Source organism: Lampris incognitus, chromosome 11, assembly GCF_029633865.1.
Source record: "Lampris incognitus isolate fLamInc1 chromosome 11, fLamInc1.hap2, whole genome shotgun sequence".
NCBI lineage: Eukaryota > Metazoa > Chordata > Actinopteri > Lampriformes > Lampridae > Lampris > Lampris incognitus.
In genome coordinates, this window is record NC_079221.1 from 57,276,005 (window position 1) to 57,293,137 (window position 17,133).

Genomic DNA, 17,133 nt, shown 5'->3' on the forward strand with positions numbered 1-17,133 from the left:
CACAACACAGACATACAGGGGTGGATGGGAAGGGGGGCTACGAGAGGGAGAAGCAGCAGCCACACGTGACGCCAGCAGTACTCTCCCACTTAGACACATACAAATGGGAAAGAAAAACAAACATCATAAATCACATAAATCATAGATGAAGTCTGAAGAGGTGAGTCCCAACCATGACCTGAATGTGGGCAGAGCGCAGCAGTGTCCAGTGTGCTTGGGGAGGGAGTTGAGGGAGGGGGCAGGTCGAGCGCTCAGTCCCCAGCCTGCCCCAGACCAGGGGTAAACGAGAGGACGGGGGGGGGGGCACGAGAAGGCAATGGACTAAAGGTGTGTCTTGAGACGGGATTGGAAGAGTGGGAGGAATTCTGAGTCTCTAATGATTTGCAGGGAGTAAGCTCCAGAGCCTGGGAGCTGCCCTGGAGAAGGCTCAGTCACCAAAGCCGCGGAGGTTGGACCTGGGGGTAAAGAAAAGGGAGGCTGAGGTGGACCTGACGGACCGAGAGGGTTGGTAGGGGGCGAGGAGATTGGTGAGGTATGGGGGAGCCAGTTTTTGAAGGGCTTTATAAGTAAGAACCAGGATTTTGTAATTGATCCGGTGGGCAATGGGTACCCAGTGGAGGTCTTTTAGGACTGGGGTGATGTGGTGCCAGGATTTGGTGAAAGTTAAAAGTCGGGCGGATGCGTTCTGGACCAATTGGAGTCTCTTGATAGAGCTAGCACTGATGCCATAGAGGAGTGAGTTGCAGTAATCAAGGCGGGAGGAGATGAAGGCATGGATCAGTATCTCAGCAGCAGGGCGAGTGAGAGAGGATCTTATTTTTGCAATGTTGCGAAGGTGGTAGAAGGAGGGTTTGACCATTTGGGGGATATGTGGCTCAAGGGAGAGGGTGGGATCAAGGATCACACCAAGGTTGCGTGCCTGGGGGGAAGGGGAGACAGTAGTGCCATCGATGGTGAGTGCAAGGTTGTTGATTTGGCTGAGAGTGGACTTGGAGCCAATGAAGAGGAGTTCAGTTTTGTCACTGTTGAGTTTGAGGAGGTTTTGCTGCATCCAGACTTTAACTGCAGACAGACAGGAGTCGATGTGAGAGAGGGGTGGATTGTGAGGGGATTTGGTGCTGAGGTATATCTGGGTGTCATCAGCATAACAGTGGAAGTCCAAGTTGAAATGGCGGAGAATTTGACCAAGAGGGAGGATGTAGATGATGAAAAGGAGTGGGCCGAGTACAGAACCTTGGGGAACACCTTGTGTGACTGTGGATGGAACAGAGAAGTAGTTGTTTGTGTGTGTGTGTGTGTATGTGTGTGACTGTGGATGGAACAGAGGAGTGGTTGTATGTGTGTGTGTGTGTGTGTGTGTAGTCATGATTCCTAAAGGAGCCACCTTTTTTCTTTATTTTTTTTTTACCCAAACCTTGTGGTGGTACACCATTGTACCATTTAAGAGATTTTACAGACTACACAACACATCTGAATTCCTTGTTTTGTCTGTCAGATGGTGTGGGTAAAGATAGTGAGAATGATCATGAAGATACAGCAGACAACTGAGAAGGACAGGCCACACAGAGAAGACGAGACAGCTTCTGTAGTGCTGAAATCATGCTTTATTAAATCAGTAATGCACAAAACTCAAGGAGGATGTTTATAATGGTACTTCTACATCAACAGATCAATTGAATCAAAGTGCAGGGCACAACAACAACACAACTTAAGTCTTTTTTGTTTCACAGGAGATGGAATCTCTGTGGTGAGTCGGCTTGTGAAGACCCTGACTAGTGACAAAGTGAAATTACTAAAATCTAAGAACACACTCAAACACACAACACGTTACCGAGTCATCCTCCGAGGTGGCACTGCTTCTGCAAAGAAGTACTTGCATTGACTTTTGTTTGTTTATGGCCAGGAGGTGTTACTTTTGTAAAGCTGATCCAACTGTCCTTTGCCAGAAACAGTGCACATAGAATAATTAGAAGCCCAAAGTGCAGGCCGCTCGCACCGTGAGCATGTCATTGAACTTGTGGTATGACATAGTCAGTCTGAACACAAGACCAGTTCCTGCTGCTTAACATGAGGGTAAAGTAAACAGCAGTCAGGGTCTTATGCCCATGTTACAATTCATATTTTAATACTGCACAGAGGTGTGCACATAATAACATTGTCTCTGATTCTGGTTCATAACATCAACAGGGAGCCTCTCTACCTGCTGAGGCAATCTTAAGACTTCAACTTCTTGTTGAGGCACAGTGTTTTAGTTTCTAAGTTCTCCAGGGTATTCGTTTCAAGTGAAACTTTCTCCTTTCAAACATTCAGTTTCATTTTGTTTCAGTTAATATTGTCATAAATAACTGCATACATTCTTTCATAACCGTTAAATTCGGCTATATACATTATGTACATGTCACAGAAAAGTGGTTCAAAAATCTCAAGTCATAACTTTCCATTATGGCACATTCTATAACAACTTTAGACTTTAGTTTGGCATAAATTAATGTCAAGTTTGGTATAAAAATAGTTCATATTTACAAGAACAGAAATCCAGGTCTTCATCAAGCAAGGATTATTTTTGCTAATTCAATAAATAAGAAGGTTGTGAATGAGGGACATGGGAATAGAGATTACTTGATGTTTTGTTTTTGTTTTTGCTTTCTTTACATGGACCGAATGTGAAGGTTAGCAGCTGCAGATGGGAAGCTGAGCTCGCTGGACAGTTGGCGGGTGTTGGCTCCAGTATCTTTCTCCTTCACTGCAGACATGCTGAGCATCGTCAAGTCCCCGGTAAGCAGAGTCCTCTCTGATGCTGTCAGGAACTTGTCTGACTTAGAACTGATCTCCAGGGTGTTGATCTTTGATGGAGGGCCTGTTATCAAAGAGTAGATAATCATATCTCCAGCATTTTGTATCTTTGCAACATCATCAGAAAACAGACACACACAACACAAACACTTCATTCCAGACATTACATTGTATTTATTTACCAAGATGCTCAGATTACTCAAGAGCCACTTACAATCACAGTCAACAACAGTTGTAAGGGCAAGTAGTTGTAGCAGTACCTCAGGGTGGAGGAGGCCTCTACATGTGAGTGAGTAGATATTTCCGTCATTTTGCTGCTGGAGCTCATAGTAACCATTGACTCAGCCATCATGGCGGACATGCTAGTCGCTGACATGCTCTCAAATGAAATCTCAGCAGCAGCAGAATGAGAGCTGCTGTAACCGGCAGCCTCCATATGAACCGAAGAAGCAGAAATACTTTCTTGCATGCTGGTAGCACCAGAAGCTCTTTGCTCCATTATAATCATTTTTGTTGGTTCTTCAACAAGAGCTGTGACAATGCAAATGAAAAGCACATGAATAACAACATGATGTTTCATGGCTGTTACATGGCAGACATATTCCATTCACTACGCAGTACTGGATGGAATATCTTCAATAGTAAGAACTGTGTTGCCCGAGTACCTTGGATGTCCAACTTTTTTTTTTTCTGGGAATTTTTTCTCCCTTTTTCTTCCCAATTGTATCTGGCCAATTGCCCCACTCTTCCGAGCCATCCCGGTCGCTGCTCCACCCCCTCTGCTGATCCGGGGAGGCTGCAGACTACCACATGCCTCCTCCTATACATGTGGAGTCACCAGCCGCTTCTTTTCACCTGACAGTGAGGAGTTTCACCAGGGGGAAGTAGTACGTAGGAGGATCACGCTATTCCCCCCAGTTCCCCCTCCCCCCCGAACAGGCACCCTGACTGACAAGAGGAGGCGCTAGTGCAGCGACCAGGACACATACCCACATCCGGCTTCCCACCCAAAGACACAGCCAATTGTGTCTGTAGGGACGCCCAACCAAGCCGAAGGTAACACGGGGATTCGAACTGGCGAGCCCCGTGCTGGTAGGCAACGGAATAGACCACCACGCTACCCGGACGTCCTACCATTATCACAGGTGTGAAGCACAACTGTAATGTGACAGGATCATTGTCTGCAGTTTGTAATTGGAAGTAGGGCTAGTATTAACATGACACATCATTTACATCATATCCTGACCAGACACGTAACACTGACAGTGTAAAATAGATGCTTTGCTAGCTGTTCAACAGAGCCTAAAGTTAGCTCGTCTGAATCCTCTTTTTAGCTAACCAACAACCCAGAAAAGCAAAACTGGCACATCAGAAATACTTAACATTTATCAAAAGATTGTGGGAGAGACTGAGTTAAAATCCAGGTCCATGAAGTGTTTTACATCTAAAAATTAGTTAAAACAGGATGTCTCCTGTGAACAATTCAAGTTTCTAACAGAAAAGAAACTTAAAACATAACATTTGTTCTAATTTTAACATTGCTAATATTCCCCCCGATTCATCAGTTTACTGTCCTACTCTCTTGTCTGATTTCTCCCCCATCTCTCTGCACAACCTCATTGACATTGTATCCCATATGCGCCTGCCCTCTTGTCTTTTAGATGTAATCTCCTCCAAATTCCTTATAGAGGTCCTGCCTACCCTGGGCCTTAGCTTGCTCTCCATTATTAATCTTTGTCTCACCTCTGGCTGGTGTCCAACTTATTAAAAAAAAACCTGCCCTTGATCCAACCCTATCAAATAACTACAGACCTATTTCAGAACTTCCATTCATCTCCAAAATTCTTGAAAAAAATCGTTGCACAGCAACTCCTTCAGGTCATCGAAGGACACAACATTTTCAGTAAATTCCACATTCTATCCTGGTCTTGTTTGACTTAACTGCTGCTTTTGATTTGCTTTTGATCACCCCATCTTGGCTGAACATTTAAATAAGTGGGTTGGTATCTCAGGCTCTGCTCTCAGTTGGCTCTCGTCCTATCTGTCCAACAGGAAGTTTCAGGTTGCCATAGACAACTTTGTGTCCTCAACTGCTCCTATACTCTGTGGAATTCTGCAGGTTCAATCCTCGGTCTCATCCTTTTCTCAATCTACATGTTACCTCTAGGCAATCTGGTTAGCCAGTTCAATTGCATCTCTCACCACTGCTATGCTGGTGACATGAAGCTGTATTTATCAGCTAAGCTAAATGATATGGGTAATATTGGTATCCTTCATGACTGCCTGGCTGCTATTAAGGAATGGATGTCACTCGATTTCCTTCAGCTCAATTCAGATAAAACTGAGTTTCTCCTTTATTGGTCCTAATAAGTCTGTCTCAAGTGAAACCCTGTATCGGCCCTCTGGCCACCAATGTTAAACCCTCCTCAAAAAATCTGGGTGTACTGTTTGACCAAAATCTGAATTTCGACCTACATATAAAAAGCTTGTGCAAACCTACTTTTTCCAACTCCAGAACATTGCAAAAATCTAATCAATGCTATCAACCACAGATTGTGAATTACTAATCCATATCCTAAATTTCTCACACCTTGACTACTGAAACGCTCTTTACTTATCTCAGCCAAGCAGCCCTGTCCTGCTTGCAACTCGTGCAAAACACTGCAGCCAAGCTGGTAACCAATACCAATCTTAGATCCCACATCACACCAATCCTCGCATCCCTTCATTGGCTCCCAGTAAATTATAGAATAGACTTCAGGGTACCGCTTATCATATAAGGAAGGCCCTACATGGTCTCGCCCCTTTATATATTTCAAAAATTTTGCATCCTTAATCCACCTCTAGGCCACTCAGATCTTCCAACCACGGTCTCTTATTTATACCCCACTCCCTCCGCAAATCCAAGGGTGGCTGTGTGTTTGCTGTAAGGGCCCCGTCCCTCTGGAATAGTCTCCCCCTTCCCTCCGTTAGATCAGCCAAGTCTGTAAACAGCTTTAAAAAACTTCTCAAAATCCACTTGCCTTCTCTGTAATGGGGCTGTAAGTTTTACTTTTCTGTATAACTATGTGTATGTTATTTTTTCTGTATCTGTATCTTGTGCAGCACTTTGTAACCATTTTAAAAAGGTGCCATATAAATAAACCCTTTTCTTTCTTACTTAACAAAGCAAAGTATCCAAGCTATTGAACACACTTAAGAATAGAATATTTAATTGGAGTGCAGAACAAAACTTACAGATGACGTTGAGAGAGGATGTTGCAGAACACTGTCCATATTGATTCTTGGCTTTTACTGTGTATTTCCCACTGTCTGCTACTGTGGCCTCACATATCTCAAATGTGTACACATTCCTAGAGCGGCTCAGCCTCAGATTTGATGTAACAGATACCTGCAAAGAGAGATTGAATTCAGTCAAATTCCATTGGATATTCTGACCTTCATATGAATTTTCCTTAATGTCAGTTTTCATACAGAGGTGAAACTTTCTCGCAAACCTAATATTGGATATTTTTATCTTATAAAATGGACAATACTGACCAAATAAAATGTGTGATCTTGGAATTAAACGACATTTCTTTTAATCATACTTGTTTTATTCAAATGGCTTGTTTTATGTCAAATGTGAAACATCAAAATATCTTTATGCATGCTCAATAATCCAGGTAAGGAAATCACAGAAAGTTAAATCAGTTCATATGCACACAACTTTTATTGGGAGAAGGTTTTAGTATCTCCTAATAAATGTCTAGATGAACTGATTCAACTTTATTTCACCAAAATAAATCTGATGTACTTACTAGTATGTTGTCTTTCAGCCACTCCACTTCAGGGGAAGGCTCTCCTGCAATTTCACATGTGAATTTGACATTTTGTCCCCTGTTCACATTCTGGGATCTTGGCCGCAGTAGGAAGTGGGGTGCATCTGGGCACTTGTCTGAGACTGTGGTGTCAAAATGACACTTCACCAGGCCATGCTCTGTCATAGCTTGACATGTGATTATTCCCTGTTCATGTTGGCTGACTGACCTTATGGTCAGGGTCTGGTCATTCCCAGACACTCCATATCTGTACTGCTCTGAGTTTTCCAGGTCTACTCCATTCAGGATCCACCTGACACTAGAAGCTCCAGAGATGTTGGCTCTAAGAGTCAGAGACTGACCCTCTGTGATGGACATCTGGCTGTGGGAGGCCTTGACTTCTTGTGTATAAGACTTAATTTCCTCGTGGGCAATTTCCTTTTTCATAATTTGCTCCGAGATTTCAGTTTTTGTTTTGGAGCCTGTGGACAGAAGTACAGAAGTGCCATTTTTGTGTCATGTGCATATTTCTGTATTTGTGCAATTTTTATGGGTCGAGAAAAGATGATTAAACAAGTTTATCATTTGCATTCTTCTATACAGCAAGTCAATCCAAATAGTCTCTCTTACCTTTTACAATGACTGTGCAGGATGTAGACACTGCTCCAGCACTGCTGGTAGCAGTGCATGTGTATACACCACTGTCAGAGATCTCTGATTCATAGATCTCAAGATGTGCTGATCTGTGCTCCTCAAAGATTTCATACTTTCCACCCTGAGACAGAACCTACCGATGGTAAAGAACATTTTGTCATATCTGAGGTCATACAAGTTATTATAAACTTCTCCAAAGTCCATCATAGCAATCTGTCATGGATTTCTCTTTGTTTGATGCAAAGTTCAACTATCTACATACCTTTCCATCTTTTGTCCATGAGATTATGGGTTTTGGCTCTCCTGACACGTTCACTGTCAGCTTTACTATGGAGTCAGTGGCTGCTGTGACATCACTTAGCCCAGTGGAGAAGGAAGGCTTCTTTTCAAGAGTTGGTGACATCACTCTTTTTGGTGATTTGAGTGGAGACATCATCCTGTCCTTCTCAGATGGTATAGGGGACTTGGCTGAGGATGGAGACTTTACTCTCTGAGGTGACTTAATTGGTTCAGGTGACTTTACTCTCTGGGGAGATTTTATTGGTTCAGGTGACCTTACTCTCTGGGGAGATTTTATTGGTTCAGGTGACTTTACTCTCTGGGGAGATTTTATTGGTTCAGGGGAGCCAGTGGCTGCTGTGACATCACTTAGCCCAGTTGAGAAGGAAGGCTTCTTTTCAAGAGTTGGTGACATCACTCTCTTTGGTGATTTGAGTGGAGACATCATCCTCTCCTTCTCAGATGGTAGAGGGGACTTGGCTGAGGATGGAGACTTTACTCTCTGAGGTGACTTAATTGGTTCAGGTGACTTTACTCTCTGGGGAGATTTTATTGGTTCAGGGGACTTGGAAAGAGGGGACTTGGCCTCCGGGGAAGTGACCCTAGGGGGAGCCACTACTTTGTCCCTGGATTCGGATTTGCGGATGGTCAGACTGAAATGAGCCTCCTGTTTGCCTCCAGCATTCTCCACCAGCAGAGTGTAGCTACCTTCATCTGACATTTCAACAGAGGTAATCTCAAAAGAGGAGCTGTACTGGGTGGAGATGATGTGGTGACGTACAGAGGAACCAATGACAGCTCCTTCATGCAACCAGGTGATGGAAGGTGCTGGTTCACCATCGACTTCACACTCAAATCTGGCAAGGCCTCCCTCTTCCACAGTGAGGGACTGCGGTCTGCTAATGATCTTGGCTGGAAGGCTAGGCTTTTCCTTTTTCTTCTCAACAACAGCAGTTGTTTCAACTTTTACAGTCTCCTTCACCATTTCCTTTACTTCTGTCTTAGAGGAGGACACATGGTACACTTCTGTCCTTGTCATCTCAGGGAGGTGTGAGGATGGGGGCTCTTCATCCTTCCGAAATGAAGAGAAGGCGGCATATTCTGCTCCAGATACATCCAAGGTGGCGTAATCAGAAGTCTCTCCCTTGACATTTTTGACAACCACACGGTAGGTGCCAGCATCCTCAGTCACGCAGTCTGTAATCTGGAGAGTCAGAACTCCACTCAGGTTGGTCATGTGGTACTTCCTGCTCTGCTGGATCTCTTTTCCATTGTGGAACCACTTGATCTCAGGCTCAGGTTTGGCCTGGATGTTCATTGTGAACTTGGTGGTTGAACCATATGGCACACGGTGAGAGCGCATCCTGATGGTTACACGTGGGGCATGGTCCAGACTGAAGGGAGCCTGTGTCACCACCTCCACCTTTCTCTCCATGGAGCGTCTCTCAGATCTTAGAGCCTGCTTTCTCTCCTCATATCTGGACATGAAATCAACCTTAGGGAGGGGCTCTACTACTTTGGCAGCTTTATCAGAGGTAGGTATTCTCCTCTCAGGCTCAATTGGTTCAGGTTTCTTGATTGGTTTAGGGATATATGTAGAGGCAACAGAAGTCAAGTACTCTGATTCAACTCCCTCAGAGACCGTGGAGACAGTCACAGTCTTTTCCTTTTTGGAGACTCTGGTCTTTTCATCAAACTCCATACGTTTCAGTTCACTCTTGTAAGATGTGATTCTCTGAACTGTTTTGTGGGGGCGCAGCAGCTCCTGGTCCTCCCTTTCCTCATAAACCATCTGCTTTTGTCTGGGAGGTCTGTATGTGGTCCTGTCATGACGCTGGCGCAGGTCAAGGAAGCTTGGTCCAGCCTCATATTTGGATGGGATACGGTAGGAGTCGTATCGTTTGACTTCTTCTCCTTCCTCATCTTCACTATAGATTCTTCTTGGTGATGAAGGGCGCAGGGCAGACAGTTCAAAGTGAACAGGGCTGAGGCTGCGTGGAGAAGCCGAATAGCCAAGTTCAAGCTCTTCTTCAAGTCGGAGCCTCTCCTCCTCTGTTCGCTTCATGGACAGATACTCATCCACAGGCAACAGCAGCTCCTCATCAGACAAATCTCCCAGAGACCTCCTCCTGATCCTGTAGTAGGCCTCCATCTCAGGTGAAACAGTACGCCGCCTTGCAGGCCTCACAGTCTCCAGGTCATCCTGGGTCATAGAAGAGATGCGCCATTTTGGCTTATAATGGTCCTTGATTCTTGGCAGAGGCATCTCATAGAACTGCTCCCACCGTGAGAGACGAATACGCTTCATCCTTTTCTGTGCTATCTTGTCCATGGGCTCAGGGAACTCATATTGATCACGCAGCTTCTTGTACCACTTCATGTCAGAGAGGGGCTTGAAGTGCTTGATTTCTACATCCTCCTCCAGTACAGCTGGATTAATGATTCGAGGAGTGGGTACAACATATGGCATACGTAGCCTCTTCTCATCTGCCCTCTTCTTCCTCTCCTCTTTTTCCTTTTGAACCTCAGCCTCAGTCTTTTCACCCTTCTTGGTTGTCACGGCAGGCTTGAACATGGTGGCTGCTTCCCTGACAGCTTGCATTGCCACAGGAGGCAGAGGCATGACGTCAGTGCCAGCCAGAATCTGGGACAGTCGCACCTTCTTGTTCATTTCTTCTTTTTCAGCCAGCTTCTTCCTGTCCTTCTCACTAACCTCAAACTCCTGCTTCATACGAATGACACGTTCAACCTTTAGGGTGGCCTGGCAACTAGCAGATCCTGCAGAGTTGGTGGCAGTTACTCTATACACACCAGAGTCTTCAGGGAGAGTGTCCCTCACATGCAAGATAAAGTAATCCAGGCCTTCATGGACTACCTCAATAGATGGACCGAAGGCCAAAGGCATGCCATCCTTCTCCCACTTTAGTGTGGGATGTCCAGATACTCTGATCTCAAAACGGACATTCTGGCCTTCCCTGCACTCAACATTGGCAAGCAGGCGTTTGAACATGGGCCTCAGGGTGTTGTCTGCTGGTTTGGGTCGAGGGATAACTGTCAAACGGGCCTTGCAGCTGTCATCACCATACCTGTTACGGGCTACCACGCTGTATTCAGCATCATCATTCTCCTCAAGGTTGTGAATAATCAGCTGGTACAGACCCTTGTCGCTGATGAAGGTGTATTTCCTGTCATCGTATCCAGGGATAAGCTTCTGTCCAGACTTAAGCCAGGTAACGCGAGGTTCAGGGTGAACAGTGATGGTGACACCAAAGCGCACATCTTCTCCAATATAGGCTGTACGGTTGACCAAAGGCAGAGTGAACTCAGGTGGCTTCTGAAGCATTCTAGCAGTGTCAACCCTGCGCTTTACCTTCTTCACCAGTCGATTTGTGAAGAAGTCACGGTATGATCGGACACCATTGACAAAAAGTTCTGCATAGGCACTGTCTTCACCATACTCATTGACAATCTTGCATCTGTAAGTGCCATCATCTGCTCTGGTGACCTTGTTGATGGTGATTACAGCCAAACCATCCTCATACTCAATCTCATACTTATCTCCAGCCTCAAGCTGTCTGACCCCACAGTACCATGTCACTTCGGTGTTGCTGTCATAGTTCTCAATGTTGCAGATAAACTTGAAGCTGTCTCCCTCATTCACAACTGAATGGCCAATCTGGCCTGCAAGAGGGCCATGCTCAAATGGTGCAATCTTCACCTTGGCAACAAAGACTCCTCTCTGGGATCTGATTGAGCCACCACTGGCCACACGAGCTGCAGAGACAACAGTGTTCCAATCCTTTCTCACCATGGCCTGGTAGTATCTCTTATGTCTACTGGTCTGGATCATTCGGGTGCTGAGCTCCTCTGGAGCTTTCTTGAGCCAAGGATGCTCTAGAGCCTCTGCAGCTGTCATACGATGCTTGCGGTCTTTGGTGATCAGGCGGTCTGTGAAATCTAATGACTCAACACTGACCTGTTTGAAGGAATCATCCTCATAGCTGTAGGCTGCGTTAGAAATGTTATCAATCATCTGCTGGTTGGTTTCAGCAGTGAATGGATTGAGGCCACTCAGCAGCACATAGGCAAGAATTCCGACAGGCCACATGTCAGTCACGGAGCTAACCATGTCACACTGGTGGATCTCAGGAGCAGCATACTCAGCTATGGTATACTGAATCTTGATCTGTTCTCCAGGAGTCAGGTGCCTTGCCTGGCCCAACTCGATGATCTTCACATTAGAGCTGGTTCTTGTGGTGTACACAATGTTCTCAGGTCTGATGTCGAAGACGCCATAGCTCTCAGCATGCAGGAACTCTAGAGCTGAGCAGATTTGCCTGATGTAGTTTACAATTTCACGCTCATTAAGTTCAAAGTCAGCTGTGTTAAAGCGCTCGAAGATATCAACTCCAGAGATGAAGTCATAGATCAACACCAGCTCCTCGGGGCTATCAAAGGACTCATGAAGGAGGAGGAAGTTAGTGTGTTTAGCAATATTCAGTGTTGCAATTTCCTTCTTAACAATGGCTTGATCTGCTCCCCTCACTTTGAAGAATTTAGCCATGTAGGTCTTCTCAGATTTGATGTCAACACAGCGGTGGACAACACCAAACTGTCCCCTGCCCAGCTCTTCTGCAATGGCATATTTATTGTGCACATTGCTTGCACTGGAGTGAGGAGTTTTGCCTTTGTCCACATGGCCAGCATCATCAACCTCCTTGTCATACAGCAAGACTCTGGATTTGTCCTCCTTGGTCATGACAGGGCCACTGGTTTCAGATGGCGCACTCTGGCCAAATTTATTTTCTGCAATGACTCTGAACTGGTAGCTGGTTCCTCCATATAGGTTGATGACGGTGTAGTGAGTGTCACGGGCCTGGGCAACGCGTTCCCATCTCTCTGCAGTGGTGGGGGATTTCTCTATGATGTAGCTGATGACCTTGCTGCCTCCATCATTAGCTGGGGCAACCCAGTTGAGTGTAACTGAGTCCCTGGAGATGTCGCTAGCTTTGACACCACGTGGAGGATCAGGCACGTCAGCCACATCCAGCTCAACTGTCTGCTGGTCGATACCAAATCTGTTCTTGGCACAGACAATGTAAAAACCAGCATCCTTCTTTTCCACTCCATTGGGGAAGACCAGAGAAGTGAACGATCTGGTGACAATGACCTGGTAATAGCCATTATTGTCAATGAGGTCCTGTCCCTTCTGCCATGTGATGACTGGGTCTGGTTTGCCACTGAATGGAATCTTGATGTTGACCACCTCTCCACGCAGGGCAGGGATGGCTTCCTTATCCTTCAGGTTCTTTGGTAGGTGAATCTTGGCAGGAACTAGGAGCAAGAAAAATACCTTAATCATTTCAATCTCAACATGGACTGTCGCAAAAGTCAATTGTAGGTTAAATGTACTTACTTACAAATGTAATAAAATAATTTTATCATTTAAAAATGGAGTATATTAAATTTAGTCAATAGTGTAATTACAAACTTTTATTGAATGTAATTATAAATGACTTAAGTGAATATTTTTATATGAGTTTACCTTCAACATCCAGAGATACTGTAGCACAGATGGAGCCTCCCTGGTTGGTGGCTCTGATCTGGTACACAGTGGAGTCTTCCTCATCAGCCTCAGTGATAACCAGCTGATGGTAACCACCCTTAAACTCTTGGATTTTGATCTTCTTCCCATCAGAGTGGATCTCCTTGCCTCGTCTGAACCATTTAATCACGGGTTTGGGTTGTCCTGTGATCTTGCAGACCAGGGTTGCATTGCTCTTGTATTTGACACTCATGTTCCTCAGCTCCTCCTTGAAGGCAGGAGCTCGAACCTCGACTGCTGTGGCAGGAATGATGGGAGCAGTCTCCTCACTGTAATCGCTCTCTCCTCCAAGGTTTTCGCATTTCACACGGAAAATGTACTCTGTGCCCTCAGTCAGCCGCTTCACGGAGAACACAGTCTGTTTAATCTCATCGGCTGTCACTCGACTCCATTCACCCTTCTTCTCTTTCTTCTCAAGACAGTAGCTTTTGATCTTGGAACCACCATCGCTGATGGGAGGCTTCCAGGACATGACGCAGGAGTCTTTGGTAATTCCAGAGACAACAGGTGACAGAGGTGGAGATGGTTTCTCTGTGACAGGAAGATAAGATGGTACATTAGAAATCATTGTTTTCATTTACCTTGCATGTGCCCCGTGTAACTCTCTTTGCTTGGAAGCATTCTTGAAATAAGGATGTTTGCGATAATGAAATAAATTTCACAATGGTTTTGTAATTTTTTTCCTTAAAACACTGAATTATTAAGGTTACTCCATTGTACTACAGCATATTTTATTCATAAATATATTATAGTATTAATACATGTTAAAATATTAGTCTTTAATTTTCCCAAAAAGGTTTTCACATATCAGTAATTTTACATTGTGGGATTATTAAAGTAAGACACAAAACTATACAAGGTAAAATATGGACAGAGAAGTAAAAAGCTGAATGCAATAAATAATATATGACGAATATTCTGTGTAGAGTATTTCCTATAATGTAGTGATTGCAGGAAAAAGATGTTGACTCAACTCACCCAGTTGGCTCTTGATGAGGATTGGTGCAGTCAGTTCCAGTGGCTCGCTATTACCATAGCGGTTCTGAGCATATACACGGAAGAAGTATCCAGCGCTGTCGATCAGGTTTGGTACACGGCACGAAGTGCCATTGATAGATGACGATACCAGTTCCCACTCGGTACCTTCCTTGTCCTCACGCTTCTCCACGATGTAGTTGGTAATCATGGTGCCACCATTGTCCTTGGGAGCCTTCCAGCTGATAATGACAGAATTCTTCAGCAGAGCATCCAGGACGATGGGGCCCTGAGGCATTTCGGGTTTGTCTGGAAAAAAAAAGCCATCAGTATTACTTATGGGGGCTTTGTTTATAAACTGCAGTTACCATATTAGTAAAATGACAAAAGTGGCCTCTGTAAACATCCTGTATTAAAAACACAGATTGATTTAGGTGAAAAGTAAAACTTTGATCATTTATTAGGAATAAAATAATGAATGCTATACTATATACTAGTGTATTAAGTATTTTAAAGAATAACAGTATATGAGCTTACATGGCATCTTTATATATTCTGCATCCACTTTATGTCCAAAGCACATACATGTATTTGTTCAAACATACCATAGATTTCAACATTAAATGCTGTATCAGCTCTGCCAAAGTGGTTGTGCAGTCTGATCCTGTATTTTCCTCCATGGACTCTGCGCTGCACGTTCTTGATGATCAGATGAGTGTAGTGTTCCGTGGTCTCAATGCTAATGTCCTCTGTGTTCTCCAGGGTCTTGGCCCCATGGAGCCACATGATCTTGGGCTCAGGGCGGCCGACGTAGACAGCGTGGATGCGCAGCGTGGTTCCCAGGCCAGCGTAGTAAGTGTCCTTCAGTGGGTAGTCAGGGTGGAACTGCGGCGCGGCCTCTAATACCAGCACACCTGTGGTCTCAGCCTCTCCTGCATCATTGATGGCTTTGCAGGTATACTCTCCCTCATCCTCCTGCTGGTCAGTCATGATCGACAGGGAGTGGTTGCGGCCATCAGAGCTCATCTCGTACTTACGGGACTCAACCAGCTCTTTACCAGCATGGTACCATTTCATCTCAGGAACAGGTCTGCCAATGATCTGGCACTTCATAACGGCAGGCTGGCCAAGCTTAGTAGTTACTTCATCCATTTCCTTCCTCAGACTTGGTTTAGTTTCAACTGCAATTACAAAACATGGTCTTATTGCAGAAATCATGTCATTTTATCATCTCATATCATGTTCACTGACATGAATAACATTGACCAGAATGTTAAGAATTTATTTACCACTCAGTTTGGTCTTAATGCATGTGGCGGTCCTACGAGGTCGACTGATTCCGGTCTCATTTTCAGCGAATACTCTGAACTCGTACTCGGTGGCCTCGGCCAGGCCGGGCATTGTGAACTGCTTATCCTTCAGCCTCTGTTTGTTGCATTTCTGCCAGGTGCTCTCAGTAGACTTCCTGTACTCCACCCAGTAGCCCAAAACTTCTTTACCACCATCACACTCTGGAGCCTGCCAGCGGATGGTGATGAAGTTGTTCATCACATTCACTGTGTCAATCTCACCTGGCTGGCTTGGCTTGTCTGGAAAAAACAAACATAGAAATAAAATATTTTCAATTCAAAAAGTTCTGTTCTTTCTTAAATGTAATAAGAGAAGCTTTTGCATCTGCCTGGATTATTCTTTGAAAAAGTTTTTTTCTTCCGAATTTTTCATTAAGATTATGTAATTGTTTTGGATGTAAAGCTCTTTTTTTAACTTTGTCATAAGAAAAGTGATACGAAGGAAGTTAATTATCATAGAATTGCAAAACATAACTGACCAAATGGATCCTTGCATGTAACAGGATCAGACACAGATCCAGCCTCGCTCTCTCCAATTTCATTAACGGCAACGACCCGGAATTGGCACTCTGAGTCAGGAGTGAGGCCAGACAGAGTGAACATGGTGGAGGTGATCTTGGTTTGGTGGCGACACCAGGTTTCAGCTGACACCTCCTTGTACTCGATGAAGTAGCCAGTGATAGCGGAGCCACCGTCGTCCTTGGGTCGGGACCAAGCCAGGGCCACAGAGCTCTTGGTGACATCCATGATCTCTGGTGGGGTGCTTGGTGACTCAGGAGCACCTTTTTCATAGAGTAGAGATTCATATAATTTTAATTCATAGCTTGTGTCACAGCTTGTACATATTATTGTTTTTCTACCTGCTCATACTAATATTAATTAGTTCTGACAGTCTTAAAATTTAAGCCTCTTCTACTGTTGTGCTTAGCATAATTGGCCTGGGATTTGAGGATTAGCTTTATGGCAAGAATGTACAGATATAAAGACATGAATCAGTGAAAGGAAAAACATACAAATGAACAGAGAGGATGTGTACTCACACAGAGGAGTCTTGGGGACCAGTGGCTGCTCTGATTTCAGAGAAGCACTGATGCCAAAGGAGTTCTCAGCGGTGATCTTGAAGTGGTACTCAGTTCCCTCCTTCAAGCCTTTGACCATCAGCTGTGTGTCAGTTACTCTGGAGTCCACTGTGTACCAGGCATTCCTGGCCGCCTCGCGTCTCTCCACAATGTAGCCAAGGATCTCTGTGCCACCGTCATCGCTAGGAGCCTTCCAGCACAACTTGACAGAGCTGGCCCGGATCTCCTCAAACACCAGTGGTCCCTCAGGAGCACTGGGGCGGCCAATGACCTTGACCTTGATCTGGGCCTTTTTCTTGCCGACCTTGTTCTCCAAGAGGAGGCTGTACATTCCAGAGTCACTCCTCTCAGCTCCTTTGATCACTAATTCGCTGGTGTCCTCAGTGGAGGCGATCATGCCCTTGCTGGAGACTGCTCCGGTGTCTTTAGACCACTTACAGCTTGGGTGGGGTTTACCCTTGATGGGCACGGAGAGTCTCACCACTCCACCTTGTCTGACCACGTACACATCTTTGTATTTAAGCTCCAGGTCATAGTCAGGAGATTCTGGCGATCACAAAGGGTTGGAAAATGTAATTGTGCTTTTGAATAAAAGAATT

General features: G+C 44.9%; 1 protein-coding gene across 1 annotated transcript in view; it reads right to left on the reverse strand.

The window, feature by feature from the left end:
- Positions 1-1,581: 1,581 nt before the first annotated feature.
- LOC130120436 (titin-like) overlaps positions 1,582-17,133 on the reverse strand; it is a 236,549-nt gene continuing 220,997 nt past the window's right edge. The window contains 12 exon segments of the mRNA XM_056288972.1: positions 1,582-2,857; positions 3,054-3,324; positions 6,031-6,184; positions 6,594-7,075; positions 7,224-7,380; positions 7,510-12,860; positions 13,072-13,662; positions 14,110-14,415; positions 14,712-15,287; positions 15,396-15,695; positions 15,935-16,237; positions 16,496-17,080. Coding sequence (XP_056144947.1) covers positions 2,818-2,857; positions 3,054-3,324; positions 6,031-6,184; positions 6,594-7,075; positions 7,224-7,380; positions 7,510-12,860; positions 13,072-13,662; positions 14,110-14,415; positions 14,712-15,287; positions 15,396-15,695; positions 15,935-16,237; positions 16,496-17,080 — 9,116 coding nt within the window. The 3' untranslated portion in view covers positions 1,582-2,817.